Genomic DNA, 27,999 nt, shown 5'->3' with positions numbered 1-27,999 from the left:
ATATCGTATGTAATTAAAACATCAAATTGTTTATGCCATCTGCATAAATTGTAAGTTTTTATTTGTAAAAAGATATGTATTATTTTATTATGTTACGTATTATTACAATCAATTATTATAAACTTACAAATCTCAAAAATTCAGTCTTTGGTAACTTATGTGAAAAGTACGATATTTCGTCCGTGCCATCTTACAATACTCGCCAATGTAAAATATATAAAAGCACTGGAGTCTTCTTGGAGAACAACGTTGATGCCAGTCATGTGGCAGATGTTGCTTGGCTCATTGAATTGGTAGTACGACCATCTGTGACAGCATAGTCGTTATCAACCTAAAGAAATTAATAATAAAAAATTAGAAAGTGGTAGATAACACAAAAGTATTGAAATCTTACAGATATACCTATCATTAACGCATTTATATTTAGTATTCGAATTGTTATTATTTCATTATCAATTTAAATCATAGAAACATGTGTTCTTAGACTCCTTTTTCGTAAATATTCGGTACATTCCTTCCCTGCTTTTTCATTTTCATTTTATGTTAACGTCACAATAAATCATACTTGGTTCTTGTGAAGTAACGTATTCTTTAAAAGAATTTTCAATTCGTACCTTTCGATTGTTACCTTATCGTCATTATCGTGATTAAAAAATATGCTGCAGGTATCGTACGTATAAAGCGGCTCGACGTTCATAAAATAAGAATTTTTGATGTACATGTGTATCATATTGATTATCTAAATTGTATCTTTTTCATTTTTTAAGGGTAGTATGAATAAAATTACCTTACGTATTTTGAAGTTCCACTTTACACTCGATAAATGCAGATCTAATTATTATTATTATCCTTGCTAACATTTGCTTTGTAATAAATTTGTACTGTTTTTTTTTTTTTTTTTTTTTTTTTTTATAAAAAACGGATAGATTTATTTTACTCACCTGAATTTGAGTTGAGGTTTACTCGAGCATTTGTCTTTTAATATATACGATCGTAATACATGTTAGCATAAATTTAATTCGATACTCTTGTTGCTTGCTTTTCCAGTTTTTGTTTGTTTGTTTATTTCTATATACTATTTGCGTTTTTCTTTTTTTTTCGTTTAAACATTTTTCGTTCTCTTTCTCTATATCATATATATATTATGTACAAGATGCAACTAAGTCTTTACGTGTGGTAACTTGGAAAACAATAGATTGAAGTGATGCTGACTATTTACATTGAAAAAGAATTGCAACAATATTTTGAATGAAAAAAATGAGGTGCACCACAAAAAAGATCAAACGCTATTTATTACAGGTCAATCGCTTAGAAAAATCAAACAAAGACATTCTAATTAATGAAAGATACTATATGATATACTCTAACAGAAAAAACAATACTTTCTAAGTTTCGTTTATGTGATACCTGATGCCATCGGACATTAATAACATATATCATATCAGTCGTCATTTATTCATATAATATCGTATTGCTATTTGAATTGGTATTCTCCTTGCTGGTAACAGAGGGAAGGTACTCTCTCTTTCTTTCATTCTGTTCCCTAAGTATCTCAGGTTGTTGTTACGCCTGTGAAATAAACTCAGTTTTTGTCAATTTTTTTGTTATATGTCTAAAACTGTCCATTAATACTGTTATTATATATAGATATATATATATATATATAAACATATATATATTGATAATATACTTCATTTTGAATATAAAATATTCTTTGAATAAACTATATACAATAAAATAAAAAAGAATAATTCCATTCAGTTTTTTCATTACAAAAAATTTGCTTTTCAAAAGATTATTGATTTTAACAAAAGTTTCATACCTACGTTATGTTATAAGAATACACGGTATTCTTTTCAGTTGAACTACTATTTTTAACGTATATGTGGCTTTCTAAGGCAGTTGCTGGTTTCCCCCTTTTCATTGGTAAATGTTCTTTGTAATTCAGTCCATATAGCCTCTCATATTAAAGGTGAGGAAATAATAAACGTGAAAAATATTACTGATTATTTTTTATGGTTTTTTGTTTCAAAGTTTCTTTTCATTTTGGTTGTTATTACTCTAGTTCTTACAATATTAGATTGATTCACTATCACTATACCAGTGACATGCGACGATAACTTTTAACATAGTTTAGACAATTTCATTGAAATTTATAATAATAAACAGAATATAAAACCACATCACCTGCCCTATATAATTACTCTATATTTTAATATACACAATTGGCTGGGACAAATGTTTCGTACTCATATACATCGAGCCTTGAATAGATACATTGTTTCTTGATTCCATATAAATATGTATTTTCTTTCTTTTAATTACTAATATGTCGTTTTGATTGTCTCTGCCGGTGTGACATTTCAATATACAATTACTACTTAAATAACTATTAAAATTATAATTAAATTTTCTAACATTTTTCATTTGATATTTCAAAAACAAAAAAATCTTTCTGTCACCTCTAAGCAGAGCATTTTACACATAATTCACACAAAAATTGAGCTCTATAAATTAAAAATATATGTAGATATATGTGTGTATACGAAATGAAATGTCGCAACAGTAAGACTGATTCATTATATTATAAATTTGTTACCAGTAGAAATATTGTCAGAATGAAAAATTCGCATTATTAAACGCATAAAACAGGGGCGGTATATTTTGATACAAGATTCTTTTTCATCACTTCATAGTTAAATGTAAAACAAAATACACCATAATATACAATTGTTTTCTTTTTCTTTTTCCTTCACGCAGAATGATAAGATATTCATTTGTCTATACCTAATATTCCTTTAATATTATTGAGCTTTATGTGTTTCTGTGTTCACAATGATTAACCAATTAATGACTTTACAAATAAGGTAAATATCTTTGTCCTTAATAATTACAATTTTATATTTTAGAGTCGCAGATTGTAGATAAAGAAAAAGGAAAATGAACTGTACATCAACTAAACTTAATCCTAAAGCAATGTCGTTAGCCAAGTATGACGAAAGTAGAATGCTATACTACTAAGTCAGGTATAAAACGCTCATGTTATTTATACTTCTTTTTTTTAAATTGTAATTAAACAATCGTTTGCACTTAATGCGCAATTTAATGAACTTCCCATGCGCGCGATAAAGATAGAAAATCACATTTATTTAAATCCTTTTCTATCGTTTTACTTTCTTTATTTCAATGTAAAAGTCTCTTCTCGACGAATTATTAATTACAGAACACTTAGCATTCATGACAACTGATATTTGTCCAACTTTTTCACGCGCTAGGAACGATTTCCTTGTTTCTTTAAATTTGGAAGAGAAATAATATCTAAATTTGTAAAATTAAATAGTTGCATGTGTAATTTAATAACGTCGCTGAGACTGGGCGTTTTGGTAACCAGCACTGCCACCTGTAAACAACCATAGCTCCTCCGTTCAATCATCTTTTTAAGTATACAGTTTTGTGTTTTTTTTAAATCTGATTCTGTACTTAATTTTATATTATATACAACATTAATCGCCATATAAAATTGAGGAATACACATATATTATTCGCCTACTTTCGTCGGGTGCATCTTTCACTTTTTTTTTATCACTACTATTCATTATGTTAACTCTGTTTTAAATTGTACAAAAAACAAATCATACAGTATCTGCACTTGCCACTTTGTTCGATAGTTATAATTTATTACCGAAATTATGATTTATCGTTATATTCGTATCTGTTTCTAAAAATGCATAAAAGACAATCCTGTCCTATAATCTTTTACTTCTTCAAATTAATATTAATCCGTTTTAAATTTATTTATATGAATTGAAAAATTCACAATGGAATTTCGTTTTCAGTGTTTTTCAAGTATTCGGTTCATTAGATTAACAAATATGATCGTTTTCTTAACGGTATGTTTAAACTCGGTCCTAAGTATTTTGTATTTTATTAAATATTGCCTTTCAGAAATTAAAAAGCTCGTCTGAATTGTAAATTGTACTTACCATAATCTTGTTTTCCGTATACACCATCTTGACTCGAGTAATCTGCAAGTATAATAAATATGAATTACAAATTGCTGATTAACGATATTACTTTGAGTAATGTAGATATGACTCAGACGAGAAAAATCTGTAACTCATTAGATTTAAAGATTCAACTATTTACCTACATCAAAATGAATTTCGTAAATTATTAAGATCTTTTTGTTCAGGTACAGTATCATTCTGGAATGAAGAATAGCAGGAGGCAGTGTTGGAGTGCTGGTATCCAGATGATAATATTCATAATATCCACATTTTTCTTCACCTTACCAATTTCTATTCTCACTTTCTTTTTAATAGGAGTAGTTATGAAACGCAACTCTTGATTCCAAACAACAAATTTGAGGAAAAAAGTGAAAAAGTCTATTCTTATGTAACAAAAAAAGGAAAAAAGAAAAAAAAAAGAAAATTAAAACAAAAAGTAAAATTTCAGTTTCTTTATAATTAAACGTTTCTCGTCTGAATCGATTGATATTTGAGCATAACAAGTGCTAATAATTAAAAACTATAAGGACAAGGCATTATCGATTACTGATTTTCCCTTCTTCGTTCGTTCTCTTTTTTTTCAGATGAAACAGAGGAGAAGATAAATACGTGTTGTAAAATGTGGTGTCCAACGGAAAAAACTAACCATAAAGTTGCGTCGAGTAACCACCCCTGTTGCTCATAGAAGTGGCATTAGAAGTTCGGTCATCGTAAGGGTTAACAGTGGCATAACCTGCACCCCCACCCCCTGCTGCCACTGCCTCCTGCTGGTAATTGGCTGTGCACGCAGTATATTACATTAATTACACCATCACGTTAACAGGAATATTGCCCTCTATCTCATTTGCGTAACAGACTTTTTAAGTTGTTCTGTTCTTCAACTTCAATGAAAATATTTAAGCTATAAAACAATTTATAACATACTATCATATATACTAACCTGATGGTGGTGCTTTGCCATAGCTATAAGGATCGCCAGCACTGAAAGCTCCTGTAGCTGGTACAGTAGGGGCTCCTCCATACCTACTATCAGTAGCTGCTGAAGGTGGATATCCCTGAACAAAATTATATACATTATTTAGAAATTCCCCACTCCTCTTAATTTTGAATATATAATATGAGTTAGCTTACAGCTGTTTGACCATAATCTGGAGGTTGCTGATAACTCTCGTAACTTTGATATGAAGACTGAGGATAATTTTGTGATCCATAACCACCACCATATCCTACCGCCTGTTGCTGTTGTGGTTGCTGCTGTCCTCCACCATAAGCATTACTGGTTCCTCCTCCATATCCACCTTGACTGTCCCAACAATATTTCGATAAAAAAATAATAAAATCTTACACTTTTACTAGAACAACGTTTTCTGAGCTAATTAAAAATAATAATTACCTCGGTGGTTGAGTTGCATAACCATTCGCAGGTTGCGAAGATGGCTGATCAAATCTCGGCCTTTTTGAAGGTCCGCTTGAGCCTGGTGGTCCACCTCCTCTTTTCGATGGGCCACCGCCACCGCGCCCACTGCCTCCTCTACTCCCACGATCTCCAAAACCTCTACCACCTGGACCACCTCTACCAGATCCTCCCCTGAAAATATATAAAAGTTGAATTACATAGTATTTTGCACATATAATTTTAAATTCAAAATAAATTAAATATTTTACCTAGATCCTCCTCTGCTGCCTCTATCCATTCCCCGTCCACGGAAATTACTGCTACCACCACGATTGTCACCTCTACCAAAATCACCTCTTCCTCTACCTCGGAAACCACTGCTTCCACCTCCCCTACTACCACCACGTGGTGGGCCTCCCATTCCTGGTGGTGGTGGTCCACCACCTCCTGGACCACTAGACATTCCTGGTTCTGGTGGACCTCTGATATAACAATATAAATCCATTAAAAAAAAATACAATAAGGTGATTAAATAAAAAAGAACTTCATATATATATACCCAGGAGGAAAATGTCCACCACGGCCACCTCTTCCAGGAGGACCACCTCTGCCTCTCATTCCAGGTGGTCCACCTCTCATTCCACCTCCAGGTCCACTAGCTCGGCCACCTCTCATCATACCACCTCCTCTAGGAGGGCCACCCCTATTGAACATCAAAAACATCATAGAATGTTACAATTTATTGCATTACTTACATAGGTTTGATAAAAAGTAAATTAAAGAATATAAATACATCGTTATATGTCTTTGATAAAAGTAAGAGTATAAGTCAGAATCATTAGTTTTGCAGAATAACACTTGTAATATTTATATTATCTTGGTAATGCAAGATCAAATGTTAAATTTTGCATATACTATTAGAATTTTAGGTAAAAATGTAAGAAAAAATAGAAATTGACTTGCATTATTAGAACCACAAGCAAAAGACAGCAATGTAGAATATCTGTTTTATTTAACATTTGACTTATACCCTTTTGATTGCCCATCAGAGATATAATATATCCATACAAGTTTCCTATAATATGTTTTTAAATAGTTTCATGTATTACAATATTTGAGCCTTATGCAAGCCACACTGATCAATTCTATAAATTAGGAAATATGAAGAGGATATAATACTGAAACATTATTTTGTAATATTAACCTTGAAATTGAGAAATTTGGGGAAAAAATTTAGAAATTAGATAGTGAGAGGTTCATTCACAGGTTATATACATTTCATATAGGTATAGTTAATAGCAAATATATACACACGTACCTTCCCCTGTCTCCAAAACCGCCGCGTCCTCTCATAGGGCCGCCTGGTCCACCACGTCCACCACGAAATCCACCTCTACTGGCTGGTGCGCCTTCCATTTATCGCTATATCTAAAATTGATTTCAGTAAAATTTCTCCATAAGCGACAGTCTTCATTGATTACACCATAGACGCTACTCAATATTTTCAATATGAGTCACGAGGTTTCTCTCAATCACAACGATTTCTCTAATATATGGTAAATAAATTGTAAAAAAATTCTAATAAAATGCACGTTACATTTCTACTAAAAATGTACTTACATCTCAATTATCGTTAAACAATCCGTTCATAGATGCTAAACGCGCCAATCTTAGACAAGCCAATAACGAAAATGGATGCCGGTTGCCGGAAAAAGAAGCATCGACCATCCCACTTAAATACTATTGTACTGACAGTACCGGATATCCTTTTCATTACGATGCGTTCTTATGTAGAATTTTATGTCAAGAATTTTACTGAAGAAAATATTTAATTTAACTAGAATTTAATTCAATTTGATATAAATATAAATTTTTAGTTTTATAATTTTTATTTAAAATGTTTGTCATTAACTTCCTCTTTTTTAGAATGGTAAATGTAAAATTTCAAGATTATATATGTAATTATTGAACATTTTAAATGTCATATTCTATTTATGTTATTTATATTCAATAACTTATTTTTTAAAAAATATATTTTATTTATGTTGTTTTATATTCAATAACTTATTTTTTAAAAAATATATGCTTTTTAAAATTAATAACAGATTTATTATTTAATTTTTATATTAATTTATTATTTGTAATAATTAATCTATATTTAAAATATATTTAATTATTTGAAAGAAAATATTAGAGTTAAGTAGAATATTAGATATTTTTATTAAAGAAAAATGAACAGGAATCAGTTTTATGGAAACGTACTTTAACGTTACTATAAGTATAGTAACAAGTACCCATGTACAGTTGGTTATGCGCTCAGGGAAACGCGGGATTGGTTAAAGTATTGAGATTTAAATATTGAAATCCGTTGCTTGTCTTCCGCATGACAAAAACAGGAAAATTTGTATTTGAGAAGGAAGTTAGCGCCTAATATATTTTTTTAGTGGAACGTACAACTAACGTGAGCAATATTAATCAGAACACGACGTTTCTTGTAATATACTGCACGATCGAGCGAAAAAGATAGTACAAAATGTCAAAAGATGAGAAAGAATGCGTTATTCCTGACGTGATATACGACGTAAACTCGGGAAAAAGTTATATCAAGGGACGATTTTTTGGGAAAGTTAGTAATATCTTCTTATATTAAATCTTTCTTTTATATCATTTTGTCTTGGAAATTTCATAATAATTAAACATTTTTGATTTTGGGATTTTTCTAATCAGACAATTTTTCGTTCAGTATGTGCTAACTGTTAGTATGTGTTACTTTTTTCCACAAATTTTATGAAATTCTTGGTAAAATATGTAGTATAATTAACCAACAATTTTATTATTTTTATTTTATTATATATTAACATTAATTTTATTAACTGCATAGAACAAATTTTTGGATTATTTTGGTTTAAATTCGTTGTATTACATATTATTCAATGTATAATTATGTAACATAATAAGTTACTGTATCATACTTTTTTGTATATCCTTTATGCTTTATAGTTCTAGTCCTTTCAGTCAGTATTTTTCTATATTTTATACATTTTTTTATTGTAGGGTGGTTTTGCAAAATGTTACGAAATCAGAGAATCAAAGTCACATCGTGTATTTGCTGGGAAAATTGTGCCAAAATCACAAATCACAAAGAGCAATCATAGAGAGAAAATGACGCAAGAGATTTCTATTCATCAAACTTTGAACCATAAAAATATTGTTGGCTTTTATGGTTTTTTTGACGATCCACAGAATGTATATATAATTTTGGAGCTGTGCAGAAAAAGGGTAAATATTCTATATAAGATAAATATAAGGACAAACATATAAATAATCTGTTTATTAGACTTTTTTCAAAGATATATATATTAATGAAATGACAATTGTACTTTTCAGTCAATGATGGAACTACATAAACGTAGAAAAGCATTAACAGAATGTGAAACAAGATATTATATGAAGCAAATTTTGGATGGTGTACATTACTTGCACCAAAATAAAATAATTCACAGAGATCTAAAATTAGGTAACTTGTTTTTAAGCGATGATCTGCAGGTTAAGATCGGTGATTTTGGTTTGGCTACTAGACTAGAGCATGAAGGAGAACGTAAAAAGTAACTGTTTTGTTTATTTTAGTATATATCTTAACATTTAATGTAATATAAAAATTAACTATGATTTCATTAATAGAACACTGTGTGGAACACCTAATTATATAGCACCAGAAATTTTAACTAAAGTTGGACATTCTTATGAAGTTGACATATGGAGCATTGGATGCATTATGTACACTTTACTTGTGGGAAAACCTCCATTTGAAACATCGAGTTTAAGGGAAACCTATGCTAGAATAAAACAAGTCCAATACAAAATTCCTAATTATATTGGTACAGTTGCAATGAGCATGATTTCTAATATGTTACAAGGAAATCCATCCAAACGCCCTTCCATAACAAAATTAATTAAAGATCCATTTTTTTCTTCTGGTAAGTAACATCAAGTTTTGTCAAAATTATAAATCATTGTTATTATATGTATGAAATATTTCTCACTGATAATCCATTCAATATTATTATAGGTTTTATGCCACATAGTTTACCACTGTCATGTTTAACAATGGCACCACGCTTAGACCTGCTGGAAATGCATAATCAACGTAAGCCATTATCTGAAATGAATACTAATGTAGGAGGAGAGGGACAAGACTTCGTATTCCGTGTACCTAACAGTCCGGCGCGTAAAACAAAGCCTGCGGATGCAATAAACGAAGTCCAAAAACTGAATCTTGATATTAAAAAGATGCTTCAGACATTGAGAGAGCAGTTGAGTGCTGTATTAAAATCTAAACCATGTAGAGAGACAACTTCGTCAACAGGTACAATCATCCAGGGATTATATATTATTATCACGTTTTGCATGGAAATTATCATTTATACTGACGGAAATTATTTCCTGATGCAGAATATTCAAGACCCTATCAGATATTTACGGAAATCTCAGGCACGAATCACATCTCCCTTTCATTTTCCTATACATTAAAATTAACATTTATTTAAATAATGAAAATATTGTATAAAATAATTAGATTAATAATTAAAAAATATATTTTATGTAATCTGTTCCGTATATATACATGTTTAACTGTATAGATGAAATGACTGACCCTGCTGCGCAACCTGTACTTTGGATAAGCAAATGGGTTGATTACTCGGATAAATATGGATTTGGATATCAACTTTCTGATGATGGTGTGGGTGTAATGTTCAACGATGGGACTCGTTTAATAATGCTGGCTAATTGTTTCAATATCCACTATATAAATCGCGAAGGAGATGAATTGTATTACACAGTCAGAGAATATCCCTCTGAATTAGATAAGAAAATGAGGCTAATGAACTTCTTTTTAAAGTACATGAAAGAACATTTGATGAAAGCTGGTAGCTCTGTTGCTGTGAAACCATGTGATGCGATGTCTAGGATACCTTATATGCATCAGTGGTTTAGGACACAGAGTGCTGTAGTTATGCAATTGACTAATGGAACAGTACAGGTAAGTAATTAAACATTCTAAGTCATATCTCTGTTTAAGTTTCAAATTTTCGAATGTAATACAAAAAATTTAATTTATAACATTTCACTTTCAGATAAATTTCCTAGACCATACAAAAATTATTATGTGTCCACTAATGGCAGCTGTTACGTATATAGACACAGAGAAAAATTTCAAAACTTATCGATTCCAAACTATACAAGAAAACGGATGTTGTAAAGGTTTGGCTAAAAATTTAGCGTACGCCTACGAAAAGCTTCTATTAATGTTATCGAATCCTCAAACTCGATAATCATAGCTTGAAGCCAATTGATTTAGGGAATAAACAATTCTGATACTCAGTATATTTTAGAAGTATTATGCCCTTCTTTTTTAGTAAAGATAATGTCTTCATATTCAGCGAATAACAAATACGACTAATTAGTTATTTTATTTTTATTTTATTTTATAGAAATATATTGAAATTTTGCTAGGTGTTTATATTATAACATCCAAACAAAACATATACAGATCATGCAAACAACTTATCTATTAGGGGATTTTTTCTTATAGCTAAAATAAGCCTTCGTAATTTTTATATTAATGTGGACAATTAAATTATGGTTATAGTCCTTTTTGTAATAATTCGTATTTTGACAATTTTATGAATGAACAAACATTTAAATTTAAGTATTTTGCCACGATATTCGTTACTCCATATACATATCAAGAATAATAAAGTGTGAACATCAGCTGATCAATACTGCTTTGATGGAGTAGTGCAATTTAACATTTGTCTATTTTTATAATGTGGAAGGAAAAAATGAATGGTCTAATCTTCAGTGATATTCCAAGTCGTACATATTCCAACAACAAATTTTTTTCACCCCATTTTCATCAGACCAAAGTTACGTCTACTGATGTGTGTATAGAGTGTGCCTGCGCATCTTGCACACCATTGAAAAAGTACTGAAATTTCTGATTCTCTTGATTTTGCAAGAGCAACGTACGAATTATCTTTTAATTGTAAAATTCAGGTGCGGCACTTAAGGAATTGTAAAATGAAGTGTGAAATAGAATGTCAGAACGAATTACAATATTTATATAAGACTTAAATTCATATCCTAAATATTACTTTAATGAAATATATGGAAATAAGAAAGGAACGAATATATACAAATGTACATACATACATACAAACATCTCATGGCACTATACCTAATACATATCATATAAGCATTTCTTGTATTAAATAATAAATTATATCGATAGTATTATTTTTGTAAGTAGCTTATGACATCGTATTGAAAATAAAAATAAAGTGTTTCCATTCTTAAACTTGTTGAATTTCAAATTTCGCAGCCATCAATTAAAACAGATCTGAATTAGGTTAGGCTAGATATTATCCTTACATATGTATATACATATATTTTTTATAATTTTTATTGCAACTGTATAGATTTATCTCTATTACAAATTCTTAATTAAAAATTGTAATGAAAATAAGAACTGAAATCTTTCAGATTTCATAATATATATATATATATATATATATATATATATATATATTTAAATAAAAAATATAAAAAAGTAAATTTCTGGATAAAATCAAAATGAGATCGAAATACTTAAAATCTACAATCTATTTTAAAAGAAAATATTATGCAATAGAAAGTTAGTTAAAAAATTTCCAATCCACATAGAAGTATAATTATGTCATACATTCTAATCAAAGTACAAAAATAATGGAAAATAACAAAGAGAATGGTACACGCTATTATCAAGGAAATGTACACAAGCCTATTATATTGACAAATGACAGCTAAATGCAGTGATGTGTTGCATATACGTCACAGAACGAAGAGGTAAAGGCAAGCAAAGGAAAGTCAAGCAAGAATTGTATTCAGTAGTGGCGCAGGCTTTGCGTTAACCACGCGTATGTTGTTTTGGTTCGTTCAAGTTCGTAACCCGATCCAAGAATTCAATTTGTAGAATGTGACACACATCGGTAACGTTTTCTCGTTGGGCAGAAGACAAACGGTACAGGTACAGAAATTGAGTAAAAGCACTTATTGGACGTATTTCGTGTACGTATATTTCATTCGACTATTTTCGATCGAAGTACCTCTTTGAATCATAACCATTGTATATACGAAATGCTGCCATGTTAACATCAAGGCCACTACGTACAAAGTAAAGGCATTCTTACCCCTTAAGCTGAAAATATCTTCGTTTAACAGAATTGACGTCTTTTGACAAAATAATCTTGGAATGAGTTTCACTCATTAAATATCGGTAACTAAAAGACAAGTTGGCCTGTGATGAAAACCACGTGTTTTCCGCGAAATTATTTAACGAGCATGCGTCCTAGAAATATAACGTTAATTTATATAACGTCATAAGTAGATTGTGGGATTTTAAGTTTTATATTTTTATAAATAGAACTAAAGAAATGGAATTTAAACAAACATGTCCTTCATCTATTAAATATTATAATATATATTCTACTTGAGATATTTTATATATTGTTGTATATTATATGCATTCTGTGCAATTTTGCTCTTTTAGATTTCTTACACATGCGTAAGAATCCGCACTCTAGGCGATATAATTATATGACTTCTAAGAAACCGGAAAATTTGACTTGTCTTTTACAAACCTACAATGTTGACGAGTTGTTGATTGGCTATATATGTAGTAGTTCTTATACGTATTAAATCAAATTGAAAGGAATAGTGATATATCAGACTGAACATTACGCATCACGTGCCGTACACAATTGACCCTTTCTCAGCTTCTCTCTGTCTCGATAACAATTTTGCTTGTCATCATTTAATGCGTCCATTAGCCTGACTACGTTACACAACTAGAAGACATCCGCCCCTTACGATTAATAACAATAATAATACGAGAAATGATTATTTTTAAAGGGCAACAACGGCTGGAAAAATTATCATCTTTATAAAAACATTCGCTGAAATATATATTGAAAGTTATTTCGTATCGTAATTCTTTTTATGCATCTTCGTGGTGTTGTTTCGTGCTAACAACTTGTCGAGTTGACTTTTCGTTGCATAACGCCTTTCAATTGTTCTCGATGAACCTTCGTGTTTCATTTCAACAATCATTAATTAATTTATATTTTTGTCAGATCATTGTCACTGTTTGTTAAAAACATTTTTTTTTAAGTTTGGAAATATATTTGTATGGAAATATACATGGAAACAATATTATGACATTAAGATTGTTACTTAGAAGTACCAAAAATAACAAATCATTTATTTGATATCCTGCGCTCATAATTTAACTATCATTTCATATTCAATTCATGGCTTCTCATTCTGCATAAATTTGATAGCATAAATTAGCGAAAATCTTTAAGATGATGGGGTATAATGGTTCGTTTACCTCCGTCCTAAGTTGTTTTACGATACGTTGTGTACACATCCGCATACATAAAATAGAATTGAGAATTGCAGCCTTAACTTTGCCGACGGAGCGTCATCTATGCTTTTCTCCTTGTTCTAAAAGCAACAATTACGAAACAAGATTTTCTATGTTTTAATTTGACACGAATAATAATTTCTACGGTTTTTAAAAATTAGTATTGCATATCATAAACCATTACGAAATTGTAAAATCGTATTCTGCACTGATAACACGTAAAATCTCAGAAAGTTTATGGAACTGATAAGAATACAATAAATCTCTTGGTATAGTTGTTGTGTTAAATTATTGCTGATTTATTGCATTTCTTGGAAGATTTTTGCGTTTAAAAATAATGTACATATATGTACTATAGAAACATTACTTTTTCTCAATAACGTAATATGTATATAATATAATAAATATTTTCTTTTTTTATTTATTCAGGTGAAATGTTTCCTATTTTGGATAGATTATGTAAAATTATATAAGTAGGAATCCCTAAAGATTAAGCAGTAGATATATCAAATTTTCTGCTGATATATATGTACTTTACATTGTAAATATGGATACACAAAATAAATAGAATCAGCATTTTAAAAATCATCTTTTTTGTATTTTCGTACATCTGTTATAAGTAGAGTGTGGATATTTATGTAAATTCATATTTTTACAAATATAATACAAAATGTGGGATCTAAATAGACAATTGTTTCATTGTTCTATCTATAATAGATTAAAATATTATAACAACTAATTTTGCATATTTTTTAATATTATATGTATTCTCTAGATTTTTGCGCGTTTAAATTCCTTATAAATGTATAAACATCAATAATTCAGTCACAAGTACACGAGGACTTTCTCATCTCAAACTTTAAATGATGTTTCAAATTAGAATTATTCACAAAACATCAATTAGAAGACATTTAGCATTGATATTATTGAAATATTTATTTAGAAATTATTATTTCAAATAAATTTAGCCGAGATCTAGTTCAACTACATAAATATTTTCAACTACATACACGGAATGAGATATTGAGTCATGAGTGACAAGGATGACTGACATCATTCTTATCATTATGCTTAACTACATACATGTATAATATGTATCGATACCAATAGTCATATAGTTAATTAAATAACAAACACTTACTTGAAAAAAGAATTTTTACAAATTTTTAAATAATTATAAGTATCTTTTATTTCCCGTACTTCGTGTTTTATGTTATTGAAACAACATTGACAATATTAACTCATTATCTTCCTATGTACATATTCATATCTACATAGTGTATTACACATAATTACATTAATTTCTATCTCTTTGATTGGACAATATTATACTACTGAACCAGCTACACTACGCTGGTGAAATTAAAAGCGCGTCAGCAAGTTACAATACATTACCCAGCTCATTAGAATCTAGCACATCGCTTTAACACGATTAATGAATTTTAATTAGGTCGCAATGCATTTATAAGATTCAATTCTACAGTATTTTATAATTAGTGACAAGTCCAAGGTGATGTATTAATAATGTATTCAATACATTATATATTTACAAAATAATAATGCATTAGGTGCAGTAAATACATATGTATATTAATTTATTAAGTTATTATATTTATTTTATTAAGTTATACGAAGTGAGTTATTATTTTATTGAAATACAAACATTTATTAAAATACATATATTACAAAAGTACGTTACACAAATAAAAAATATAAAAGGAATTTTCATAATTCGAAGAAGATAGTTTTTATATCATAGTGATATAAAATACCTTGATTTATCTTTAATACTTTATAATTAATATATATAATATTAATATTTATAATACTTCAAAATTTCGGCAAATCGTAGCGTAATCTATAATTGCAACATGTGTTCAATAAAATTCTATAATGTGACTCAAATAAAAACAATGAGTTGCAAGTGAAATACATTAACGTATTTTTGATTATTAAATAATTGCTGCATATATGATACAATCAGAACGATATGTCATGTACATTAGTAATAGGAGAATATAAATGTATCGAATCACATGTTCTTCGAGTTATAAGTCGAATTTATTGATTTTTACATTCTAATTGCACTTGTTTCATTACCCAAATGATTTTGTATCTTAGATAATAATTATTTTTATTAAACTAATTCTGGTAATAATATATTTGTAATGTGCACATTGTAATAATAGATGTATTTAATAAATACAATAAACAAAATATGATCGAAGTATTTATAAGATTCCATTATATCGATTTATTTCATTTCATTTGCTTTGTTTTACTCATTTGCAATTTATTATCTGATATTCATTCGTAATATAAGTGAATTGATGTAAGTCAGCTCGCTGCTAGCTTCCATAAAATAGTAGTCTCCATTTACTATTATAAAAAATTGATCATATTTCTTCGAGTAATAAAAACGTATCCTAATAGAGAACAAAAGTATAGCTTTATCAATTATAATATTAAAGAGGATTTTCGATCGATCATATATAATAGTGATCTCTTAGTATAGATTTTAATAAATCCATTGGATAGTTCATACCTAGCTTATATATGATCTCCAGATACGTTTAAATAATCCGTGCATCGATTAATGTATTAATAGTGCATATTAAGATACTTATGCGTGAAAACGATTAATTTGAAAAATATTCGAATTTTAATTTCGTAGAACTTAGCACATGCAAGATAAAAAGTTATTCAATTTCGTGTTGTTGCTTTTGGTTGAAAAACTTTTAAATAACACGTATATATATTTATACAGTTATCGACAAATAACAAATGCAGATGTGTAGCACATCGTTTAGAAATCAAAAACATCCTTACAATCTTCCAGCCGTTGTTTGATTAGTGACGAAGCAAGTATCGAGATAAAGATACGAAACGAACACACGTAAGGAGTTCGTTTCAGATACATAATTTCTTTCTGCTTAAATACAGGTGTTCGATCCAGACGTGCCTTACTCTTCTCCACGATACACGCGATTTCACGCGAAATCGAGAGAACTTCGATAACAGCTATCGTTTTGGATATCTACGTCGAATTTGACTAATGGGGATTTATCGGTCAAGTATTTCCACAACATTATCGTAAATTTACTGATCACTATCTTTAAGATTCTTCGAGAGTTTTTATTGTATCTGTACTGTGACAATTTTCAAATGATTACCCAATTAGTCAGCAATTAACATAGCCTCTAAGAAGGTTCTTTAACAGATAAGCTACTTGAGTGATAAGAACGTGTGATCCTGAGATCTTTTCCATTTCTAACTGTATGACTTTGATTTCGATACGAGTGCTCGCGATTCGTTTTCTTCCTCGTAAAATCGGTCATCGGTTGAATAGCTATTAATTAGTGATCAGGGAATCGATTTGAAAGACGAGTTAATGCAGCGTACGAAGGAAGATGGACTCGAGCAATTTAAAATCGAAACCAAATCCGCGGGTGAAGGCCAGCTTGCTGTCAGTGTTGCTTTGGTGGTAAGTTTCGTACGATTATAAGTTTGCTATGTTAATTGACAAAAATATATTATATATACATTGGCATATGAAAATATTCCATCACTTGTAGAAACATTCTATGAGCATGTTATCTGTAACAAGATCGACAATCATAACCATATTGGTGAAATTTAAAATAAATCTGAAGATGTATATAGAAATTACAATATATTTAGTATAAATTCATACATAATTTTACAGTGCTCGGAGAAGTATTTAAACAATCAATTATTCGTTATATTAATATCTCCATATTCAGTAAATATCATTTTTAACGAGTATCACTTGCTTAAAATAATTGTACATGCTTATGTATATTCTTTTTACTAAATGTATATTTGCAGCAATTAATCCTGTAGTTTCAGTTGTTTTTCGTATATATTTTCAAATTGGTGTGTGATCTGCCGTCATATCACAATCATTAAGTCAATGTAATCATGATAGTCATCCTTATTAAAGTGACGAAATTTCAAAATGTACAATGTATACATAATTTCCTATACTAAGTATTCAAGAAGTAACTGAGCTACTGTACATATGTACATATTAGTTATTTATTATTAAAGAATTAGATTGTTCCAAAAGTTCTTTTCGTTTTATAAGGAAATAATATATGAAATGGATCATTGGGATCAATGGATCTATTTTGAAATGGACCATACATAATTCAATAAAATAATTTAAAACAAAAAATATCGTGCATCTATTATTTTCTTATAAAACGAAAGAAACTTTTGGGCAACGTAATATATATTTTATACGTAGATTATTAATTGACAAAAATATAAGAAGATACACAGTGCCTGAAATCTCGATTAGGGCTGTACGAAGAAACTTTGCGGAATCAATGTATTTTTTACAGAATGTTGAAATAATACTTTATATATCTATTACATTTTTGCTTTTTCTCATTTTTTATTTTACTGCAATAATAATTAATATTTGCAACTTTTTACTTGTAGATGAAGTAATAGGTGGTCATTTTTTTAATATGTAGAAGTTTAAAATATTACATAAAATTGTAAATGAGCCTGGAGCCAAAATGTCATCAATTAATACCATGTCAAATAATCAGTGATCGTCAATATGCTACCAATACCAATTGTTGATAGATTAAATTTACAAACTCAGAAACTCGCTTTATCTTGGCCTGAACTATACCCGTTGAAACAAGCAATATTTTTTTATTCGTTCCGCAATCCAAAAGTAGGTTAGAGCGATGAACTCTTAACATATTTCGAATATCTGATAAAAATGTACAACCGTTTCATATGCCGTTGGAAAATAATATTTTTGAAAAGAAAAGATTCTCCACTTCTTGTCTTCATTCCAATTTACTAAAAATAAATTGAATTTATTTTTAAATGAATTTATTTATTGAAAAATCTAATAGGAAAATTCAATTTAAACTTTTTATTCGATTGATTAAATATAAATTGTGTATGTAATATAGAATATTCCAATTGTGTTATCTGACACAGGATTAGGCAGATAAAGAGATCCCAAGGCAAGTAGTTAAACGATATGAACTTGAAATAGTAGAAGAAGAAATAATTAACACTACATTAATTTTCAAATTTCAATTTAAATTCGAAATATCCTTATTGAGAAATATTCAAGTAGAGAAAACTTTTAATAATACGAGTATCTAAGTTGATATCGTTTGAATAGCTTTCGCAAGATGGCTCAAGCATATTTCAGGAAGAAAAATAAATACACAGTTTGTCACTAATCGCGTCACGCACCGTGATTTTACGTTTGCGAAATTGCTTTTCCGTTTACTTCTATCGTCACGAGTTATGAAAACTCTTAGTCCTGTTATAGTCCTTGAATTTTTATGTCTCTTTAAAATACTTTTAATTTCTTAAGAAAATTGTAACCATAAAATTAAAAGTCACACGCATTGTTAACTATTCTTTCATATTTTTCTCAAACTCTATCTCGATAAGTCTTTAACGATAAGAAAATATGATCGAGCCTAAAATGACTAAAAAATGTAGCAAAGTTAATTTCATATTCGAGATTTCAAACAACACTTCGACTCTTCTTATTTGACGACGGATATTTATGCAAATTTCTATATTTCATTTGTGTTGTGTTGTTTCATTTACTAAATATTATAACGTGTATTATAATATATATATATGTAAGATCGTAGATCTTGGGATAATTCAGGTGATCGATTCTGAAGTCTGAAAATCGAGTTCAATTATGGAAGAAATTAGATAAAACACAAAAATAAACAACAATTAATATCCGTCTATAACAATAAATAACAATAAATTACATATACGCGAAATAACAAGTTCTATGCAATGTTTACCTGAAAATCGAGAATCGATTTTCAACATCCTGAGCTACCGATCTTTCTCCGTCAGTCTTCAAAATTTTAAATGGTTATTCTGTGCTCTTGTCTGTCTTTGATGTTGCTCTCTGTCCGTCCGTTTGGGAAAAGAGTGTCTCTCAAAAATAGTTGTCCGTAAAACCCTAAGAGGGTCGCTCTGTCCGTGAAACAAAAAGTCGTGCTACCCGTAAAATAAAAAGAATCCCTATCCCACCTGAACTCTAGGGAGTTTACATATATATATATATTAATAGTATAGTATAGTATTAAAAAATAAATATTTTTTAAAACATATTTAATATAATTAATATTAATACGGTAACTAATGATATTTTGGAGCAGATTGGTTGTGCGAGGTGTTAGTCGTTATTGGGTGAACGTACACAAACTGTATTATCATCGCATCTAACTATCAATTGCGTAAAGCATCCCGTTAAATATAATTGCTCGTTTCTACATACATGTGTATGTTACCCATTGTATTTAATGATACACAGGTGGACGATAGACTTGTTCAAGACAGGCTACAGAAAGGTTCTGCAGACGGAAGATTTATATAGTCCTTTGAAAACCGATCATTCAAGCTACCTTGGAGATCGATTAGAAAAGTTTGTACAATTCAATAAATAATTATTATTTGATCGAACGAAAAAATAATCAGTGCTTAAATTATGAAATGTATGATTTTCAGACGATGGAAAATCGAGTTAGAAAATTCGAGGAAGCACAAAAGAAAGGCCAGCCTGTTGAGAGCTATCTTCCGTACCTTTTTATGGGAGTACACCGTACTTGCTTTGATGCAGATATTAAACGAATTCGTCCTTCGGTATATCTTTTGTTTTCTAATTTGTTGTACTTGGTATTTTCAATTAGGAGTATTGCTTGTACTTGATAATCTTCTTTTTTCTTGGATAGAAAATTATTTTCATGAAAAAGAAAGAATTGGAAATAATAATTAGTAATATTTCTATATATAGATAATACTGAGTGCAAAATATTCATGTAATTATAATTACACTATTTTCTTTTATTGTGACCACAGATTTTATCTCGCGTTGTAACTAACGTTTCTCTTATCGTTTCTTGCGATTACTTTCGTCAATGGAATTCTGGCGATATGTATCTAAAAACATTGATAAATGTCTAGCTTTATCTATTTAAAGAAAATTTTTAATTCTAACCAGATCCAATATCGATCTCTGATCATAATGCAAGAAAATGTTGTATCTACTTCAATATCCTTACACGATTATGATGCCTTGTATCCGTTTAAAGATTAGGGACACCGATCCTTCTGGGTGGGCTTCTGCGTTACTTCAAAAAGAACACGACCGAAACTTATGAAACTGCGTTACTATACGCGAGTGGAATTTGTATAGCAACAGCTATAAATGTAGTCGCGCTCAATCAAGTGGTTTTTGGCGCGTTTCATGTTGGCGCGAGAATTAGGGTCGCTACTTGTTCTGTAGTATACCGGAAGGTAATACAGGAAATGTAATCAGCAGTGAGGCTTTACTTTCAAAGACTACTTATTTCAGTTAAATAATAAAATTATATCGCGCGTGTATTTTTGAAGTGTTACAATGTCAAACTAGTGTTTCAGAAGAAGCGAGGAACTATTTGGAAGCTTACAAAAAATCATTTATATTAAACACATAATGTTGGAAAAATGAATACTCTAGGATCTAGAAAATGGTTAAATAATTTTCTAATCATCTCTTCTTATTCCTTCAAATCCATTTTTAACGCTGTTAATGTTCTTGTAGCATAGGATTGAATTATTTGGAATTGTGATACTTTTGAAATACATGTGCGATATGAAACCTTTACAAACCATTGCATGTATAAAACGATAATATCAATGTATTTGTTTTTAGGCGTTACGGCTTAGCAAAACAGCGCTTGGTGAAACGGCACCAGGGAAAGTGGTCAATTTGGTGGCCAATGATGTGAATAGATTTGATCTCGTTTCCATTTTCATACATCATATGTGGTCTGCACCACTCTCTACGTTAATTATAGCGTACTTTCTTTATATCGAAGCGGGATACGCTGGATTAATTGGTATCGCTGCGGTCTTCGTCGTTGTACCGATTCAATGTGAGTTTCTGACAATGATGATTCTATTGTCAAGCTGGAAAAGCTCGAGCTCTTGCACTTGTAAAATATTACATAGTTTACTTACGATATTTTATAAAATCTTCCATTCATGAAACATTCTATTCTATTAATTAAATATTTTTTTTGTAGACATGCAAGCGCAAGACCTTGAATTAAATACAAGTAAAGCTATAAGCTTTAAAATTTATGAAGTATTATATATTTTCAATGTGAAATTTATGTTTTAGCATATACGGGAAAACTGTCCTCCAAGTTTCGACTACAGACTGCCATGAAAACTGACGAGAGAGTTCGTTTAATGGACGAAATTATATCAGGAGTTCAGGTCATTAAGATGTATGCATGGGAAAAACCATTCTGTGCTTTAATCGAAACTGCCCGTAAATTAGAATTGCAAGTGGTGACTAAAAGTGCTTATATCCGAGGCATCTACATGACCTTCAACTTGTTTACTACAAGAATGGCCCTCTTTTGTACTTTAATTAGTATGCTCCTATTTGGCGATGAATTATCAGTCGATAAAGTATTCGTTTTTTCTTCCTATTTTAATATTCTGGCGCACACTATGTCTGGAATGTTCGTACGGGGTTTTGCTGAAATTGCCGAATGCATGGTGGCTGTGAGGAGATTACAACACTTTTTGATGTACGAGGAATTTCAAGATAGTGGCCATATTTTAAGCAACTTTACAACTAGCATTAATGGTAGCATCAATAGCATCTCAAAACATGCTTCCAACAAAACTTCGAAGCCCGATATACCGTATATTGATGATGAAATAGATGGTTATGAGAATCTGGATGATTCTTCAGAAAAAAGAAGACACAATGGTCTAGTGGTTGTTGCTAGCGATTTGCTTAAGAATACGGCGAATATGATGGAGGGTAAACATTTGATATATTATATATAGATTGCGGATGTTTATACAAATATAAGCTCTATACTTTGGATATTTTATACATTTTTGTGCGTTTTTGCACATTAAATTTGTCGTAAATGCTTCCGCAGTCTAGTGGTATGGAATACAAAAGTAAAGCATTTTTTTAAAATATCTGTTTTCTTATAGAAAAGAAACCTTTTTCAACAATGAATCAGGAAACATACGCAGTAAAGATGAGCCACTTAACGGCTAAATGGGAACCAAGTCAATCTGAAAACACCCTTGAAGATGTAAACCTTGAAATACAAAAAGGAAAGATATACGCCGTAATAGGTATGGTTGGAGCCGGAAAGAGTTCTTTCCTGTCCGCTATTCTTGGAGAAATAGAAGTAACTGGAGGTCACGTGAAAGTGAATGGAAGTCTGAGCTATGCTGGGCAAGAAGCTTGGGTCTTTGGATCCACTGTTAGACAGAATATTCTTTTTGGACAACCTTATGATCGTGAATTATATCAGAAGGTTGTGAAAGCTTGTTCCCTTCAAAGAGATTTCAAGCAATTCCCCCAAGGAGATCAAACAGTTGTCGGGGAAAGAGGTAGTTCTTTGTCAGGAGGACAGAAAGCTAGGATTAATTTAGCTAGATCTTTATATAGACAGGCGGATATCTATTTACTAGATGATCCACTGAGTGCTGTGAGTATTTTAAAAGAAATGATTACATTTTAAAATAATTTAAGTACAAAGATGTATATTATTTTATAAATTTTAGGTTGACACCCATGTCAGCAAACATTTATTTGAAGAATGTATACAAAGATATTTAGCTGGAAAAACGCGGATTTTGGCTACTCACCAGTTGCAGTATGTGAAAAATGTGGATGCTATTATACTTATAGAGCAAGGAAAAGTCACGGTATTTTCCCAATTTCAAGACTTACTAAATCAACGACCAGAGTATGCGGAATTACTAGCAGCGGAATCAGAATCTACCGAGGATAGCTCTTTAGAGAAGAGTAGTATGAAAAGACAATTTTCATCATCAAGCACTAGAGTAAGATTATTTTATTAGATGAAGGTGCCGAATAGTTACCTCCTCACCGATTTCGATGCCCTTAAAATATTTTGGTATGGTCACCATTAATTGAACAACTTTTTCCTATATGGAATATCGGATGGTCAGGTTTAGTTTTTGAGTTGAAGACAAAGCATGTTTGGTATCATTTATATACTTCCTTGCTATATTTTATACAAAATTGTACACGAGATATTATAGTTATTGCCTGTGTATGTGTGTGTATGTGTCCAAATTATAACAGTCCACCATTATCGGCATTGCCCACGTGGTTCGCTTACTTGGGCCGTCACCACTTAAGTAGCTTAATCCTACCTGTTCCTTTCAACCTATTCTTTGGAATTCAGTGACTGGAATTTCTATGAAGATATTTAAAAAAATCCCGTTAATATTCATGAGGAGGTAACATGTCGACAGCTTCACGCAAAATATATGATACCAAACATATGTATAACTTCTATGTATAACTCCAAGACTAAAGTCGACCACCCGTTATATGTATAGGAAAAAGTTGTTCAGAATGATGACCTTAACGACATATCTCAAGGGCATTGAAATCGGTGAGAAGCTAATTACCCAGTATCTTGACCTTTTATTTTTTACAGCTGTGTAATCTTTCGTGAAATATATTAATAAATTTATTGCAATAGAGCCGAACTCCGGAAGCAAGTAGTGGAGGAACAGACGACGAGGAAGAAGACCAATATTCTGAGAAATTTAACGATGGTTTAGAAGGAACCTCTCGTGGTGTAGTCAAAGGACCAATATTCATCAAGTACTTCCAAACTGGTGCCAATTTATGTCTAGCCTGTACGGTACTCCTATTGTTTATATGTACACAGTTTATGGCTAGTCTCAACGATTATTTTGTTCCTATTTTGTAAGTATCAAAAAACATTGGGGCGATTTCTATTTCTTTAAGATATCATTTTATAAAATAAATATTTTCAGAGTAAATGAAGAAGAAACGCGACATTATTATATTACACAAGCTACTTTAAACGCTACCAATAATACCTCGATTGAAAACCTCGATATTTCCTTTATGTATAATAGCATGTACATTTATACCGCTATTATCGTTGGATTATTTTGTATTGGTATTACTAGATCATTAACCTTCTATAAAGTGTGCATACTATGCAGTCAAAAGTTGCACGATATGGCGTTTAGTGCCTTAATTAGGACAGGCATGAGGTTCTTTGATACGAATCCTAGTGGCCGAATTCTCAATAGATTTTCTAAAGACATGGGAGCCATTGATGAATTGTTACCAAAAGCTATACTCGATGCTGGTCAAATATGCATGATGATGTTTGGGTCTTTAGCAGTATCGTGTATAATCAATCCTCTTTTCTTAATTCCCATAGTATTTTTGGGTACTGTCTTTTATTGGATAAGGAAGGTATTTTTGAGGACTAGCAAGAACATTAAAAGAATGGAGGGTATGACTCGATCCCCTGTGTTTACTCATTTAAACGCTACTTTAAATGGATTGAGTACCATAAGAGCATACTGTGCACAGGATATATTAAGAAAAGAATTTGACAAACTGCAAGATGTCCATACTTCCACAGTTTACATGTATATAGTGGCGAGCACTGGCTTTGGATTCTCGTTGGACGTATTTTGCTTCGTCTTCACGTCTCTAGTTATTTTCAGTTTTCTCTTATTGCAACAATCATTTTCTGGCGGAGAGGTAGGCTTGGCCATCACGCAGGTAATGGCCATGACAGGAATGATTCAATGGGGAATGAGACAGAACGCTGAAGTGGCAAACCAGATGATGTCTGTGGAACGTGTGTTAGAATATACGCAAATTGTGCCTGAACCGAATTTACGTGACAGGGGAAAGTTTGCCAGGAAAATCGAGAAGCAACTTCCGCTACCTGCTAATGCGCCAAAGAATTGGCCAACAGATGGAATGATCAGGTTTAGAAGCGTTTATATGAAATACGTAGAGGATGATCCTCCAGTATTAAAAGGACTGAATCTCGTCATTAACCCTGGAGAAAAGATAGGTATAGTGGGAAGAACAGGGGCTGGAAAATCATCCTTAATATCAGCTCTGTTTAGACTAGCCAAAATTGAAGGTGTCATAGAAATCGATGGTATAGACACTGGGTCCATTTGTTTAGAAGATTTACGACGTAATATATCGATCATTCCCCAAGATCCAGTTCTATTCTCTGGTACCTTAAGGCGTAATTTGGATCCTTTCAACGAATTTACGGATAAAGCTCTTTGGGAAGTACTTGATGAGGTAAATTGTAATACTCAATCTGTCTTTCCTTTCTTCTTTTTTTATAGATAAGGGATTTAACAATCTTTTTTATCATATTATAAAGGTAGAACTGAAGGATGCTGTAATTACTGCTGGAACAGGCTTGGAAAGCCGTGTTTTGGATAGGGGCAGTAACTATAGTGTAGGTCAAAGGCAGCTAGTTTGTTTGGCAAGAGCTATATTAAGAAATAATAGAATACTTATGCTTGATGAAGCTACAGCCAATGTGGATCCACAAACAGATGCCCTGATCCAGCATACAATACGAAAGAAATTTGCCAAATGCACTGTTCTTACCATTGCCCATAGGTTAAATACTATCATGGATAGTAATAAGGTTTTAGTCATGGATAAAGGACGCATGGCTGTAAGTAGAATTTATTATTTATCTAATTAGCTTTAATACATTAATATGTTAAATAATTAAGCTCTTCTGCATAAAAATTAATCAATTATAAAAAATAATATTTTAATTTGCAGGAATATGATCATCCTTATATACTATTACAAAACAATTACAGTCAATTCAAATCACTAGTTAAAGAAAGTGATCGTGCTATGTACGATCAATTAGTGAAAGTAGCAAAACAGTCTTACATTGGCATATACGAAAAACGATGATTATTAAATAACAGCTTGATCATGAAAAAGAGTTTGCAACAATATGAAAACAACTCCAATATATGAATCATGTTTATTTCAAGAGAAAGAAAAGTATAGTTGTTACATCCAAAGATGCAAAAGTTTATTACTAAAAGTATTATTTAACTATGAATTTCAAACGGTGTTTTTATTGTGATTGATCTTGAATTGACATCAGAAGTTACTACTTAATGCTGGAAACTATTATTTTTATTGTAGCAGTTCTTTGAATTACCAAGCGATAGGGCTTGTAGGACAATACGCAAATCACGTTTTTAATTTTAATCCTACCAAGTATTATTACAAGCGTATATAATTTAGTTATATAATTAATATAATATAACATAATATAAAATAGTCACGAGCGATATATAATATCCGAGGAAGCATATTTTTATATCTCTCTATACACAAATTATTACGATCGTTATTCCAAGAACTTTCTCATACAACGAAAACTTTCTTGCAGATTTTTATGCAAACTTATATTTCTACAAATATAACTAAAGAAACGAGATCTAAATAGAAATTTTGTTCACCTTTTAAATATTATGCCAAAAAATTTCTTTTGGAAATTTTATGTATTTTTATACGTTAATGTTTTTCATAAATGCATGAAAATCCGTAAAGTACTTACATAAATAGAACGCTGCTGCGCGGCGTATCAAACTTACAAATATCTATAAATGTACTTCATTTTTGTACTTCATATTTTACATATTCATGTTATGTTTTACATCATGAAAAATTTTATAATATATGCCGTATGCAATAAGGAAAAAAAAAGGAAAAGAAAGTAAATGAATTTTTAATAATTTTGGACGTTTGCGTAAATACCAAAAGTAAACATGTAAGTTAGCAATAAGAATCAAGATTTCTTAAAATATTATTTTTATCATCGTAAATGAAAATGCAACGTTTATAGTACTTTTCTACATAAAGTTAATACTATATATATATATATGGCAATATATATATATATAATGATCTTATTATATACTATAAGTACAAAATATACCATAACTAAATGTACTATAGTATATTGTTATGATAGAGATCGAGAATTGATTAATCTATTATGTATAGTGCTCGATAAATTCGTCGATAAATTGATAAGATCGATCGAATGAAGAATATATTCATGAGAATTATCGTGAGAATTATACAGCGATACAGTGTTCATTGTAATTTGCTATATATTTTCGAAAATTATATTGTTATATTTTTTATGTATACATAAATTATATCTAACTGTAAATAAAAGTCTTTACTTTTATACCTTAAT

The 27,999-nt window shown here is 30.5% G+C and overlaps 5 protein-coding genes across 11 annotated transcripts in view; 2 read left to right on the top strand and 3 right to left on the bottom strand.

The window, feature by feature from the left end:
* The window catches only part of LOC132907168 (dehydrogenase/reductase SDR family member 7), an 84,926-nt gene extending 83,994 nt beyond the window's left edge, over positions 1-932 (bottom strand). The window contains exon 1 of the mRNA XM_060959987.1: positions 923-932. The gene's annotated coding sequence lies outside the window, so the exon portion shown is untranslated. The remainder of the gene's footprint in view (positions 1-922) is intronic.
* Positions 1-27,999, bottom strand: part of LOC132907165 (protein eiger) — a 42,281-nt gene that overhangs the window by 12,842 nt on the left and 1,440 nt on the right. The gene's annotated exons all lie outside the window — the stretch shown is intronic.
* On the bottom strand, positions 27-13,566 carry LOC132907167 (uncharacterized). 6 transcript variants are annotated; one of them, XM_060959977.1, is made up of 11 exons: positions 13,083-13,566; positions 12,633-12,790; positions 6,722-6,831; positions 5,963-6,106; positions 5,673-5,885; positions 5,401-5,595; positions 5,139-5,310; positions 4,948-5,062; positions 4,654-4,785; positions 3,984-4,025; positions 2,000-3,400 (listed from the first exon to the last, which is right to left on the bottom strand). In XM_060959977.1, the coding sequence occupies exons 3-11, from the start codon at positions 6,817-6,819 to the stop codon at positions 3,354-3,356; spliced, it is 1,158 nt and encodes a 385-aa protein (XP_060815960.1). In that variant the 5' UTR covers positions 6,820-6,831; positions 12,633-12,790; positions 13,083-13,566; the 3' UTR covers positions 2,000-3,353. The 6 variants fall into 6 exon arrangements, with proteins under 6 accessions (XP_060815963.1, XP_060815965.1, XP_060815960.1 ...); XM_060959980.1 differs by lacking the exons at positions 2,000-3,400; positions 12,633-12,790; positions 13,083-13,566 and adding exons at positions 27-331; positions 7,024-7,168; XM_060959979.1 differs by lacking the exon at positions 13,083-13,566 and having other exon boundaries at positions 12,633-12,808.
* Positions 7,700-11,761, top strand: LOC132907164 (serine/threonine-protein kinase polo). The gene is made up of 7 exons (XM_060959970.1): positions 7,700-8,029; positions 8,458-8,682; positions 8,791-9,008; positions 9,085-9,380; positions 9,473-9,769; positions 10,044-10,444; positions 10,539-11,761. Exons 1-7 carry the CDS (start codon positions 7,937-7,939, stop codon positions 10,734-10,736), a joined length of 1,728 nt encoding a protein of 575 aa, XP_060815953.1. The 5' UTR covers positions 7,700-7,936; the 3' UTR covers positions 10,737-11,761.
* Positions 12,181-27,998, top strand: LOC132907156 (ATP-binding cassette sub-family C member 4-like). Of its 2 annotated transcripts, XM_060959948.1 has the most exons (13): positions 12,181-12,469; positions 16,811-17,351; positions 20,214-20,324; positions 20,408-20,542; positions 20,992-21,196; positions 21,594-21,816; positions 22,065-22,721; positions 22,904-23,409; positions 23,486-23,767; positions 24,439-24,668; positions 24,740-26,051; positions 26,137-26,439; positions 26,553-27,998. In XM_060959948.1, exons 2-13 carry the CDS (start codon positions 17,278-17,280, stop codon positions 26,691-26,693), a joined length of 4,179 nt encoding a protein of 1,392 aa, XP_060815931.1. In that variant the 5' UTR covers positions 12,181-12,469; positions 16,811-17,277; the 3' UTR covers positions 26,694-27,998. The 2 variants fall into 2 exon arrangements, with proteins under 2 accessions (XP_060815931.1, XP_060815932.1); XM_060959949.1 differs by lacking the exons at positions 12,181-12,469; positions 16,811-17,351; positions 20,992-21,196.

Source organism: Bombus pascuorum, chromosome 5, assembly GCF_905332965.1.
Source record: "Bombus pascuorum chromosome 5, iyBomPasc1.1, whole genome shotgun sequence".
Classification (NCBI taxonomy): domain Eukaryota; kingdom Metazoa; phylum Arthropoda; class Insecta; order Hymenoptera; family Apidae; genus Bombus; species Bombus pascuorum.
Note: the sequence above shows the minus strand (reverse complement) of the source record. Positions and strands in the feature narration are given on the sequence as shown.